At 38.1% G+C, this 10,159-nt stretch overlaps 5 protein-coding genes across 10 annotated transcripts; 4 read left to right on the forward strand and 1 right to left on the reverse strand.

The window, feature by feature from the left end:
* Positions 1-279: 279 nt before the first annotated feature.
* On the forward strand, positions 280-3,502 carry LOC103836717 (F-box protein SKIP17). 4 transcript variants are annotated; one of them, XM_033278678.1, is made up of 12 exons: positions 282-1,132; positions 1,335-1,498; positions 1,574-1,681; positions 1,870-1,980; positions 2,042-2,130; positions 2,202-2,323; positions 2,407-2,471; positions 2,544-2,616; positions 2,682-2,744; positions 2,829-2,884; positions 2,974-3,037; positions 3,136-3,502. In XM_033278678.1, exons 1-12 carry the CDS (start codon positions 812-814, stop codon positions 3,325-3,327), a joined length of 1,428 nt encoding a protein of 475 aa, XP_033134569.1. In that variant the 5' UTR covers positions 282-811; the 3' UTR covers positions 3,328-3,502. The 4 variants fall into 4 exon arrangements, with proteins under 4 accessions (XP_033134570.1, XP_033134569.1, XP_018509734.1 ...); XM_009113010.3 differs by having other exon boundaries at positions 287-1,132; positions 2,974-3,042; positions 3,138-3,502; XM_033278679.1 differs by lacking the exon at positions 2,682-2,744 and having other exon boundaries at positions 280-1,132.
* Positions 3,503-3,732: 230 nt separating this feature from the next.
* Positions 3,733-4,887, reverse strand: LOC103836718. Its single transcript, XM_009113011.2, is given in 3 exon segments — positions 3,733-3,970; positions 4,077-4,218; positions 4,293-4,887. Coding segments are annotated over 3 exon segments (486 nt in total). The 5' UTR covers positions 4,553-4,887; the 3' UTR covers positions 3,733-3,886.
* A 49-nt stretch (positions 4,888-4,936) lies between these two features.
* Positions 4,937-6,282, forward strand: LOC103836719 (dormancy-associated protein homolog 3). Of its 3 annotated transcripts, none has more exons than XM_033278687.1 (3): positions 4,937-5,162; positions 5,338-5,478; positions 5,813-6,282. In XM_033278687.1, the coding sequence occupies exons 1-3, from the start codon at positions 5,048-5,050 to the stop codon at positions 5,962-5,964; spliced, it is 408 nt and encodes a 135-aa protein (XP_033134578.1). In that variant the 5' UTR covers positions 4,937-5,047; the 3' UTR covers positions 5,965-6,282. The 3 variants fall into 3 exon arrangements, with proteins under 3 accessions (XP_033134578.1, XP_033134579.1, XP_009111260.1); XM_033278688.1 differs by having other exon boundaries at positions 5,837-6,282; XM_009113012.3 differs by having other exon boundaries at positions 5,848-6,282.
* A 75-nt stretch (positions 6,283-6,357) lies between these two features.
* LOC103836819 (F-box/kelch-repeat protein At2g44700) lies at positions 6,358-7,815 on the forward strand. The gene is made up of 2 exons (XM_009113114.1): positions 6,358-6,390; positions 7,411-7,815. Exons 1-2 carry the CDS (start codon positions 6,358-6,360, stop codon positions 7,813-7,815), a joined length of 438 nt encoding a protein of 145 aa, XP_009111362.1.
* Positions 7,816-8,241: 426 nt separating this feature from the next.
* LOC103836721 (NF-kappa-B-activating protein) lies at positions 8,242-9,646 on the forward strand. The gene has a single exon (XM_009113013.3). The coding sequence runs from the start codon at positions 8,295-8,297 to the stop codon at positions 9,399-9,401; it is 1,107 nt and encodes a 368-aa protein (XP_009111261.2). The 5' UTR covers positions 8,242-8,294; the 3' UTR covers positions 9,402-9,646.
* The last annotated feature ends 513 nt before the right edge of the window (positions 9,647-10,159 follow it).

Below are 10,159 nucleotides of genomic sequence, written 5' to 3' on the forward strand. Positions count from 1 at the left end.
CAGATATTTTTCAGATTTTTTAGATATTCCAAATTTTCTTAGGATCCTAAATACCCGAACAGATGTGGACCCATTACGTCCATATCGGGTCCAACAAACTTTTGATATAGATTTTTAATGTTATTGTACAAAAATATGGTTGATGAAATATTTTTAGAAAACTCATTTTTAAATATGAAAATATCTATCAAACTATAGATGGTTGAAAGTTTAGTATATAATATAAGATTTTAGTAGAAAAGTTTATATATGATATGATTACGTTATTATAAAGAAAATAGGAAGTTAGAATGTACACATATATGTCGTTTAACTTCTCTTGCTTTAGATCATATATTATATGATAAAAGTGATAATATAAAACATTAGTTTCAATGCTTTTATGATTAAAAGTCAAAATGGTAAATATAGTAATAGTTATGATTAAGATGTAGAAGTGATATTTGAATAAATAAAGGAATTGAATAAATTATTGTTAGAGAAATACATGATAACATATTGTTAGTCTAAGTTTAAGGTAAGATCAAAAATTAATGAGTTAAATGAAAGGGTCCAAACAACTTTATAGGTAGATTTTTGAAGACTCCTTCCCTTTTAATAATATTGATAAAAATTAAAATTTCTAAATTATTATTGTAAGTTATAAATTCTAGGTCCTAAACCTAATTTTTTTTAATAAAACCGTTTTTAACTTCTTTTTTTTAACTATTAGAGGTCATTTCTCAAAAATTAATCCCTCAAAATCGTTTATATCTATTATAAACTCAGGCTAAACTGTGGAGGGAGAAGTACTCCTTCAACCTTGGGTTTCATGGATTCTCCGACGACCACCACCCAAAAGCCTAGTTCCGTCTCCACTACTGTTCCCGGCTTCAACCACAGCCACGTCATTTTCTCATCGCTCCTTTCGTTTCCGAACTCCTCTCCGTTCTCCATTGCCTCCTCCTTCGATCGAGAGCTCGACAAAGCCCTCTCTTCAGCTTCCGGCGACGTCTCTGCTCAGGACTCTCTCCTCGACCGCACTCTCCAGCTCGCGTCGCTTCTTCTAGACTCCATTAAACGATGCTTCCGGAAGCGAGCTTCTGCTCACAACTCCAGTTCCTGGTTCCTCCCTCCCGACCTCACCATCAAGGTAATCAAATCAAATCCTGATTCTTCCTATGTTATTGAACTTGGAGGCAATGTGTTGAAGTTGTAAATGGAGACCCCAGGCACTATACCACTAATATTTAATTTCGTCTTAGCGGTGATTTGAACCCGGGACCTCTGACACAATTGTCAGAGTCTTTTCCAGTTGAGCTAACGACCTTTCCATTGATTTCTGGATTCTTCAGGTGTTTTCGATGCTTGATACAAAGTCTCTAATGCAAGCTTCTGTATGCTGCACGATGTTCAACAAGTGTGCAATGGACCGTTTATGCTACACCCACATCGACTTGACAACCGCTGATAGTGGAGTTGTCTGCATTATGATCCATCGGGCTGGCAAAGAACTCAGGTGAGATCTTTTTTTTTTTTTAAGCTGAACTTGGTCTATGTACTACTTTTCTCATGGTTCATTTTATGTATGCAGATCCCTCAAGCTTGGTCGTGTTGCTCGTTCAGATGGATCTGATCCTACTCCATCTTTGCTTAACGGATCTTTTCTTTCCCCACTTTCCTATAATCATGGTTTTCTTGGGTATTACCACTTTGAAAATTTATTGTCTTAACCATGGTGGGTTTTGTTTTGTTAGATAGGAAAGAACTAGAGCAGGACAAAAGAGATAAACTCAAAACCAAGAATGAGTCCTCTTATTAACATCTAATGATTTTGTTGTTCCTATCATCAGTATTCTAATTCGGTATCATCCTTTTCCATTCAACTAGGAGTCGCTTGAGAAGCCTACGGCTTTACAATATCAGACCGATTAACTACACTTCCTTTACCGAGGTGTTGTCACTTTGTTCGAATCTCACTGACCTGAGGATTACTGGATTGTAAGTTCTCCATATTCCTTTGCTATTTTAAATTCTGCTAATTATTTTGTTCATATGACAGAAACTCTCCAGTTATGCTTCTGTTTAAGACACTGAGAGAAAAATGTCGTCTCATAGAGAACCTGTGCTTAGAGGCCTATCAAGCCTCAGGTAAAAGCTTCTCCACTAATCCACAGTGAAAGCTTCTTTCTTTACTCAAGCTTACACGTAATGTGTAACAGGCACTGTAGATGCAAAAACAGGTTCACCCTTGATAGAGTTTGTGACCAACTCCTACAACTTAACTTCTCTAACCCTCATAAGTTTCCGACTAACCGATGGATTGGCCTTGAATCTTGCTGAGGTATATATATTGCCTTCTTTTTTTGCTGTTTCTTCTAGATACCATCTATGCTCTTAAGAACCTCAATGATGTATTATTTGCAGAGTTCTAGTAAACTGAAGTACCTGAACTTGTCCAGATCGCCAACACTCAATGGTCGTTTTTTGAGGTGAAAAAATGCAAACTGCGCAATTTACCTAAAAAAATTTTTACATATCAAGAAAATATTGTTGGTACGTAGGGATTTGGGACATAGCTGCAAAGAGAGTTCACTCAAGACTCTAATAATGCGGAACTGCTACAATCTACAGGAGGTAAAAGGTTTTAAAGCTTGTTTCATTAGTCTTCCTTGATCTCACACTCACTTGGGTATATTCAGAAAGAAGTCATGGAACTTTGTAACTCATTACTCAAGGGAAAGTTCAAATCCATTCGGCACATTGTAAGTTTTTTTTACAGTTTATGCCAATCTATTTGGATGAGTGGTGTAGATTGGCTTACTCGTCTTAATCGTTTACTTTAATAGGATGTTTCAAGTAACAATGGCTTACTTACTAATGGCGTGAGATTTTACAAACCAGAGTAACGGCTTGATCCTTCATTCATGTCCGTACTAATTGCTCACTGATTTATATTTTCATAAGTTGTTGTTGTTGTGTGTGTGTTGTAAGGTTGCCTTTGAAGAAGCTGAAAGAAGAAAGATCAGATGTCACATTTGTGGCTGATTTTCCATTATTAAGGTCATATTTTTATCGATCAATCTTTGTTAATCATCTTTTAAAAGTTGACTGGATGAATCAGAGAATAAGGATGTGTTTTTTTGTGAAATATTCAGGTCAGGAAAGTGTTACCGTGTCTGCGATGAAGGGGATGAAGAAGAGCTGAGGGAGATAGAAATGATAGAAGCCAAGAACGATGGAGGGAATGAAGATGACTCGGACGATGAAGAGTCTGATGATGAGGACGATACAAGCGATGGAACGGGTGAAGAAGATGACTCGGAAGAGGAGGATATGGAGTTTTGATGATTAGAACTGTTAGTTAATCAATCATATCATTATGTTAACGATGCCAAGTGTGCTTTAGCACTGATCTTGTTAAGTAGACATGGGGATTTTATGTAAAATAATATGAAGTGTTCAAACTTTGTTTCTAAACCTTTAATTAAATTTGATATTAATTAGTATTTTCATTGTGTTTCTTGAATTATAGATTTGATTTAAAGTAGACACATGCTGTAATTTTTTTTTTTTGTAAATGAGCTTTGACGGATTTTTTCTCGCTATTATATTGATTGGAAATGCAGAAAATAGAGTGGAAATGTACAACAATATTATTATTTTTAACTTTCCACAAATTAAGCCTTATGAGACTTTTATATAAAGTTGGAAGAATCATGGATGTTCTCTATCCCTCTCAAAGCAGCTTTGAAATGTTCAACTTTCATTATGGTTTGGTTCAGCTATATAATCTTTGAAATTCAAGAGCTTTGTTAACCCAACTGTGAATGAAACTAAGATAAACAGACACATTATGGATGTACAAACAGAAAGAACACAAACGAGTGTTACAAGTTGGGATGTTCTACGATGTCTTGTTTTTGCCGTATATATCTTCAAAACCATTAGCTACTCTTTTTCTTCTTTCAGCAATCATTTCTGAATACGACTGAAAAAAAAAACAAGAACACAAAACCATCAGATCTCTCTAAAAAAAACAAGACCAAGACTTGTCCGAAAGTCAACGACTTTGGGTGGTGAATAAAAAATCATACCTTTGGGTAGCTATAAAGGAAAATGTACTACCAAGCGCCAACTAAACCAACGGCAAGCGATGAAACCAAAACAGAGTGTAGTATCACCCAGCTACATGCCACTATTGATAGACCCGTCACCATTATCGTCCACGGCTGACACCTGGAAGAACATATCTCAGACGAGAACAGGAACACTTCTTGATTGCAAAAAGACAAACCAGATCACAGACGTACCAGGAGGGCTTTGTGTCCCATACGGAGTCGTATTCGAGAGAGAGATTGCCTAAGTAACCTTCCATGTCATCAACTGCGCCATTTTCATCAACGAATCTCGAATCATTCTCTTCTCTCAGACCTCTAACTTTCGAGACAGTTCTTGTCGGGTTGAGGTTGAATGAGTGGAGATTCGTTCGGGTGCTGAGTGTTGAGATTCGGGTCTTTGTCTGAAGCCGAGACGGCGACAGAGGAACGGTGGAGATGGAGAGACTTCTCATCTCAAGAAGAAGATAAAAGGATAGAGGACTCGATTGACTCTAATCAAACATTTGGGGCTGCTTTGTATAATATCCAATAATTCCTTAATGGGCTTTTAGTTGATGGGCCAAGGACTTTATTATTCCAATCGTTTGATCATTGAATAGAGCTGGCGGCTAAGATCCTAGGAAGGGGGTAGTAGTGTAAATAAATGGCAATCGAGAAGGTATTTGATCACAGACAAGATAAAGGTAAGGGTACGATCGTAAATAACATGAAAGCGTGAGATGCGGGCATGTGAGATTGATTTCTGACCCTCCGATCGAACTATCTCGAGTTTATCGATTCGGGTCCCACTCTCCAATCTCCTTATCCACCTTGCGTGAGCTACGATCCGAGCGCCACGTCAGAATAAAATCAACGGACCAGATCTCCCCGATCGCCTTTAAAATCATCGTCACCTTCGTCTATCAAACGAATCTCTCTCTCCACAAAAACATAACTTGACTCGAGATATGGGCATACTTGATCATCTCTGGGATGATACCGTCGCTGGTCCTCGGCCGGAGAACGGCCTTGGCAAGCTTCGGAAACAGCATACTTTCAGTTTCCGGCCTAGCTCCGGCAATGGTACGCCGTGTTTTTGCTATCTTGAGCCGGTCGTTGATCATTATTTGAAAAATACACTTAATTCTTTGATATGAAACATAAAAAAAAAACATAAAGATGCTTTAACGGATATTATTACATGAGTAACATGACTGATCGTCGATCTGATGTTTTTGATTAATTGGTCGTGTCTTAGATCAATCGGACGGTGGAGATTCACCGGAAGAGGCTCTGAAAGTGACACGCAGCATCATGATAATAAAACCACCAGGGTACCAAGGCGGTTCAGCTCCGGTTTCGCCGGCCGGTTCAACCCCACCGGTTTCTCCTTTCTCTGGTGAGTGTTTTTAATTATTACCGCTTTGTCTCCATTATTTATTTGGTAGGTGGCACAGTGGTACACTCACTTAATTCGGCTAGGGGTAGTTTCGTCTATTTGATGGGAAAATCTGATCAAGTGAGATTGAGGAGGTTAATCGTGTCATTAGGTATATATATTTGTTGGAATAAGTGAGCCGTCTTGTCAAATGTTGTCATACGTACCTAACGTATTACGTATGATATTTGTGTCTTTTTCATAACACCATTAAGTTTTTTTATTTGTTTTTATTATATAGATTTAAAGATATATGTTTCATGTTATGGTTTAAGTGAATTTTACTAACGAAAAGGAACCCTCTTTGGGATGTTAACGGAGCAAACGCAGGAGGAAAGGAACCCTTTCGGTTCAGGAGACGCTCGACCTCGGACGCGTTGGAGAAGGAACCAGGATCAGAGAATGGACCAAGGAACTCTCCTCCTACTTACGGCGTGTGATCTATAATCTCTAACCCCAAATCTCAAACTAGAGAAGAAGAAGAAGAAGAAACAGAGTAGCCCCTGAAGCGCTTTCGTTTTGACACATCAAGTGGTCGTTGCATGCAGAGTTCGTCTTTCTTACTTTTGTAGGCTAGAGAGGTTCTCTTTTGTTTATGCGTGTGTGAGGTTGTTCCCGTGTTTGTGATTGCCTCTCTGTTTTTTTCTCTCTTTTTGTTTGTTTTTATATGTCATCTCGTATTCGCAATACTTCAACGTGTCTGTACATATTTGCTGCAATGATAATAAACATATTAATGTAGATGCAGATGCTTGACATCAGTTCCTAAAATCTATGCTAATATTGATTGCTTATCTTTTTGGTCTCCTGATATAATCATTTCGGTCTCCTTAGACTAAGATGAAGTTCTACAGAGGAAAGTTCCATGAGAATGTGAAAGCCAATGGTCTGCTTGGTGAACTGAGCTTTCTGTAGACTTGACTGTACAAATTGCAAAAGACATGTCTCTTAACGCAGCATCCAATAAGATCTATAGATAAGACTTAAATCATAAACTAATAGGTCAGAAAATCCTTCGCTCATGAACCTCATGAACAATGATTGAGCCAAAACTTCAACATTTAGCCAAAATAACAGATGCCACATTTCCTCATGAACAATGATTGACCCAAAATATTTACAAATCCAAGTAAAATATACAAAATTTAAAATTTAACATCTAAATATTAATTACTATTTACAAATCTGAAAATTTTCTTTGGGATTTGAGTTTTTGTATTTTTAACACATAATCTATACAAATCTATTTTGAAATCAATTCTATAAGTAAATTAGTATGATTGGGTAACATTCGATTTGAATAGAATTTATAAATTATGAAACCAATAGGCAGTAACACATGATTTAAATACAAGTTTTAAAATCATAGAACTAATAACACTAGATTAAGTTTAGATTTTCAAATATTAAAATACAACAATAAAATACGGATTCCGTCGTCGCTTCATATTCTATATTTTGTTAAATTAGAGATGTCATCGAATTCTTAAAAATATCAAATTTATGTTTAAAATTAGAAATAGACTAATTTTATGAATTATCAGATAAATACTGAACAATTTCTGAACTTGAAAAAAAATAACGATCAATGGATATTGCTCTAGGTGATCTCCATATGATCTATGCCGCCTTTCTTTCTCTCACTACCAAAGGACGCAGTCTGGAACATTTTGTCTAGATTGCGCTCTATTGTGTGTCGAAGAAGCTATGGCATCTTGTTAGTTTACCATAGCTTCACAAGACTCGGTGTATCCTCAGTAAAGATTCAGTCTTTCTCTGTTTTATTGACAAAACCGATCCTACACATCTTGGAAAATGGTTCAGTCTCTGCAAGAATAGCCATAGGGAGAATCAGTTAGTATATGCCTGTCTCTTGAATCATTATATTGCCAGCCCGTCTCCGCGGTCATCGCTATTGGTCCAGAGATTTTCATCATCTCCGGATCAGACGGTTCAGCCGTGTGGATCTTTGATTTCCAAACCGACAATATTCATAGAGGACCGGGTTTGGAGCTGTATCAACCAGACATGAGCGTAGGGTTTGTGGGGACTAAGCTATACGCTATCGAAGGCTATAGCAAGATTCAAGCAAGATCATTGGACCTAAGGAAAGAAACGAACCAAAGTTATGAAACAACGCCGATTCCGACGGAGCAGAGGGAGTTCATGTGGTGTTCGACTACAACGGCTTCGTTGAACCGAAAGGTCTGTTCTTTATCGATTCATGATGACAACTTCGTTTCCTATGATCCTAAAGATGGTTCTTGCGAGAGGTTTGAGTTGAGAAGATACAAATAGTGGAGAACATGTACGTGTGTGATAAAAATTTCTATAGTTTATAAAAACTTATAATTTTCACAAAATCTTCCTTATATTTCTATGGTTAGTGTATGAAGGGTAAGACTATAGTAAAGTGACCAGAAATTTGTTAATACAAAAGTATTCTATAGTAACTATAATCATGTAAGAGCATTGGTTCAGTTACAAAATTCCAATTTTTTCACGTAGTGTAACTAATTAAATTTAAAATTTGTAAAAGTATTACTATGTGTATTGACTCTAATTAAACTTACGGGGTGCTTTGTAACAAAACAAATGTTTATGGGTATAATAATGAATTTTGTTTTTTCATTTCAACAACAATAAGGAAACAACTCCGCTAAGGTTCTTTTAATTGGGCTTTTATGATGGGCCTTAATGTACACATATATATTGAACTCAAATCCTAATTAGATACGGTTACGTTCGGATTGAAATTTTAGGGTTGGAGAGTGACGATGAACTCGCTTCCAAGGAGGTTCGGGAGAGATCAAGGATACCTAGACCGAGACCACCGTAGAGGGAGGAGATCCGGTTCAGACTCCGACGAAGAGCTGAAAGGATTGAGTCACGAGGAGTACCGGAGGCTTAAACGCCTCAAGATGAGGAAATCTGGTAAGCACTGCATTTGGAGGAACACGCCGAGTCCGCCTAGAGATCCCAACGAGGTGGAGTCCGATGAGAACGCCGCCGACGAGGAGGTTCCGGAGAAGGACGAGGAAGATCCGAAATCTGAGTCTGGTAAGTCGGAATCTGAGTCTGATAGATCTAGGAAGAAGAGGAAGAGTAAGAGCTCTAGGAGTAAGCGTAGTAGACGATATAGCGATAGCGAATCTGAAGATAGCGAGAGTGATGATGATTCGGATGAGGAAGATAGGAGGAGAAGGAGGAGGAAGAAGAAGCAGAAGAGTAGTAGGAAGAGGAGAGGACATAGGAGGAAGAGGAGATATAGTGATTCTGATGATGAATCTGAGATTAGCGCTTCTTCGTCTTCTGGGGAAGAACGTAGCAAATCAAAGAGCAAGAAGGACACTGATTCGAAGGGGAAGTTGGAAGAAGCGGGGAAGGAGCCTGAGCTTGACGAAGAGGAGATGAAGATGATTATTGAATCGAAGAAGAAAGCTTTACCAGAAGATGAAGAAGAAGAAGGTGAGGTGGGTCCAATGCCGTTACCTAAAGCCGAAGGACACATCAGCTACGGTGGTGCTTTACGACCCGGTGAAGGAGACGCTATAGCTCAGTATGTTCAGCAAGGGAAACGTATCCCACGTAGAGGAGAAGTGGGTCTCAACGCTGATGAGATTCAGAGGTTTGAGGATCTTGGGTACGTGATGAGTGGGAGTAGGCATCAGAGGATGAATGCTATTCGTATCAGGAAGGAGAACCAGGTTTACAGTGCTGAAGATAAACGGGCGTTGGCGATGTTTAACTATGAGGAGAAGGCTAAGCGCGAGGCTAAGGTGATGTCTGATTTGTCGAGGCTTGTGCAACGCCATATGGGAGAAGAGTTGGGTCCGAATCATGACCCTTTTGGTGCTGGGAAGACTGATGGTGCTGATGATTGATTTGCTTAGCTTCCCTTCTACTGCTTGTGTGGGTACTTATCTTATGCTTTTACTACTTGCTCGTTACTGAGTTTTACAGTTCTAATATGCTATGCGTGTCACATTATCGTCTTTGTGTGTTTAAAAATGGAAGATTCTGACTTTAAGGATCTGCTATTGTTCCTACGCAATTTGTTTGAGCTTCAGAGATTATAGATTATGATTGTGTGTTTATATGGCTTATAGATAATGAGTTTCATAGTTTATATGTTTGTGTGTTAAAGATGAAAGATTTGGACTCTAGGGATCTGCAACTGTTCTTGTGCATTTTGATTGAGCTTCATAGATTAGAATCGTGTTTTATATGGCTTATAGATAACGGGTTTCATTGTTTATGCGTGGGTATCACAATATTGTGCTTGTGCGTTTAAAGATGAAAGATACGGACTTTAGGGACCTGCAACTGTTCATGTGCAATATGCTTGAGCTTCATAGACTATAAGATTAAGATTTAAGTGTTGATATGACTTTAGACTTTGGTGATTGCTTGTGGAGCGTTTTAATGATTGTATTTTGTCTGTTAAAGATGTAAGATTATGGCTTCAGTGTATTACAGCTGTTTTAAATTATGACTCAGTTAGGACATCCGCTTTATGTCCCGCTTATTGGCTTATCAGACGCACGAAAACATATTTTTCTGATTCTTGAAGCTTTGCAAATGGTATTATGTTGGTGACCGAGTCATCTTCCTTATGAGCTTTGATCTCTTATTGTTGTTG

The sequence above is a fragment of the Brassica rapa genome, chromosome A09, assembly GCF_000309985.2.
Source record: "Brassica rapa cultivar Chiifu-401-42 chromosome A09, CAAS_Brap_v3.01, whole genome shotgun sequence".
Taxonomy (NCBI): Eukaryota; Viridiplantae; Streptophyta; class Magnoliopsida; order Brassicales; family Brassicaceae; genus Brassica; species Brassica rapa.

What these genes read in the sequence shown, in the direction of transcription:
- LOC103836717 (XM_009113010.3), top strand. Translation starts at nt 812, where the DNA reads ATGGATTCTCCGACGACCACCACCCAAAAGCCTAGTTCCGTCTCCACT. An exon ending in AGAGGCCTATCAAGCCTCAG is followed by an intron (nt 2,131 to 2,201) that starts GTAAAAGCTTCT and finishes AATGTGTAACAG; the next exon opens with GCACTGTAGATGCAAAAACA. An exon ending in GTGAGATTTTACAAACCAGA is followed by an intron (nt 2,885 to 2,973) that starts GTAACGGCTTGA and finishes GTGTGTTGTAAG; the next exon opens with GTTGCCTTTGAAGAAGCTGA.
- LOC103836719 (XM_033278687.1), top strand. Translation starts at nt 5,048, where the DNA reads ATGGGCATACTTGATCATCTCTGGGATGATACCGTCGCTGGTCCTCGG. An exon ending in CCGGCCTAGCTCCGGCAATG is followed by an intron (nt 5,163 to 5,337) that starts GTACGCCGTGTT and finishes GTCGTGTCTTAG; the next exon opens with ATCAATCGGACGGTGGAGAT. An exon ending in ACCGGTTTCTCCTTTCTCTG is followed by an intron (nt 5,479 to 5,812) that starts GTGAGTGTTTTT and finishes ACTAACGAAAAG; the next exon opens with GAACCCTCTTTGGGATGTTA.
- LOC103836819 (XM_009113114.1), top strand. Translation starts at nt 6,358, where the DNA reads ATGAAGTTCTACAGAGGAAAGTTCCATGAGAAT. An exon ending in GAGGAAAGTTCCATGAGAAT is followed by an intron (nt 6,391 to 7,410) that starts GTGAAAGCCAAT and finishes TTATATTGCCAG; the next exon opens with CCCGTCTCCGCGGTCATCGC.
- LOC103836721 (XM_009113013.3), top strand. Translation starts at nt 8,295, where the DNA reads ATGAACTCGCTTCCAAGGAGGTTCGGGAGAGATCAAGGATACCTAGAC.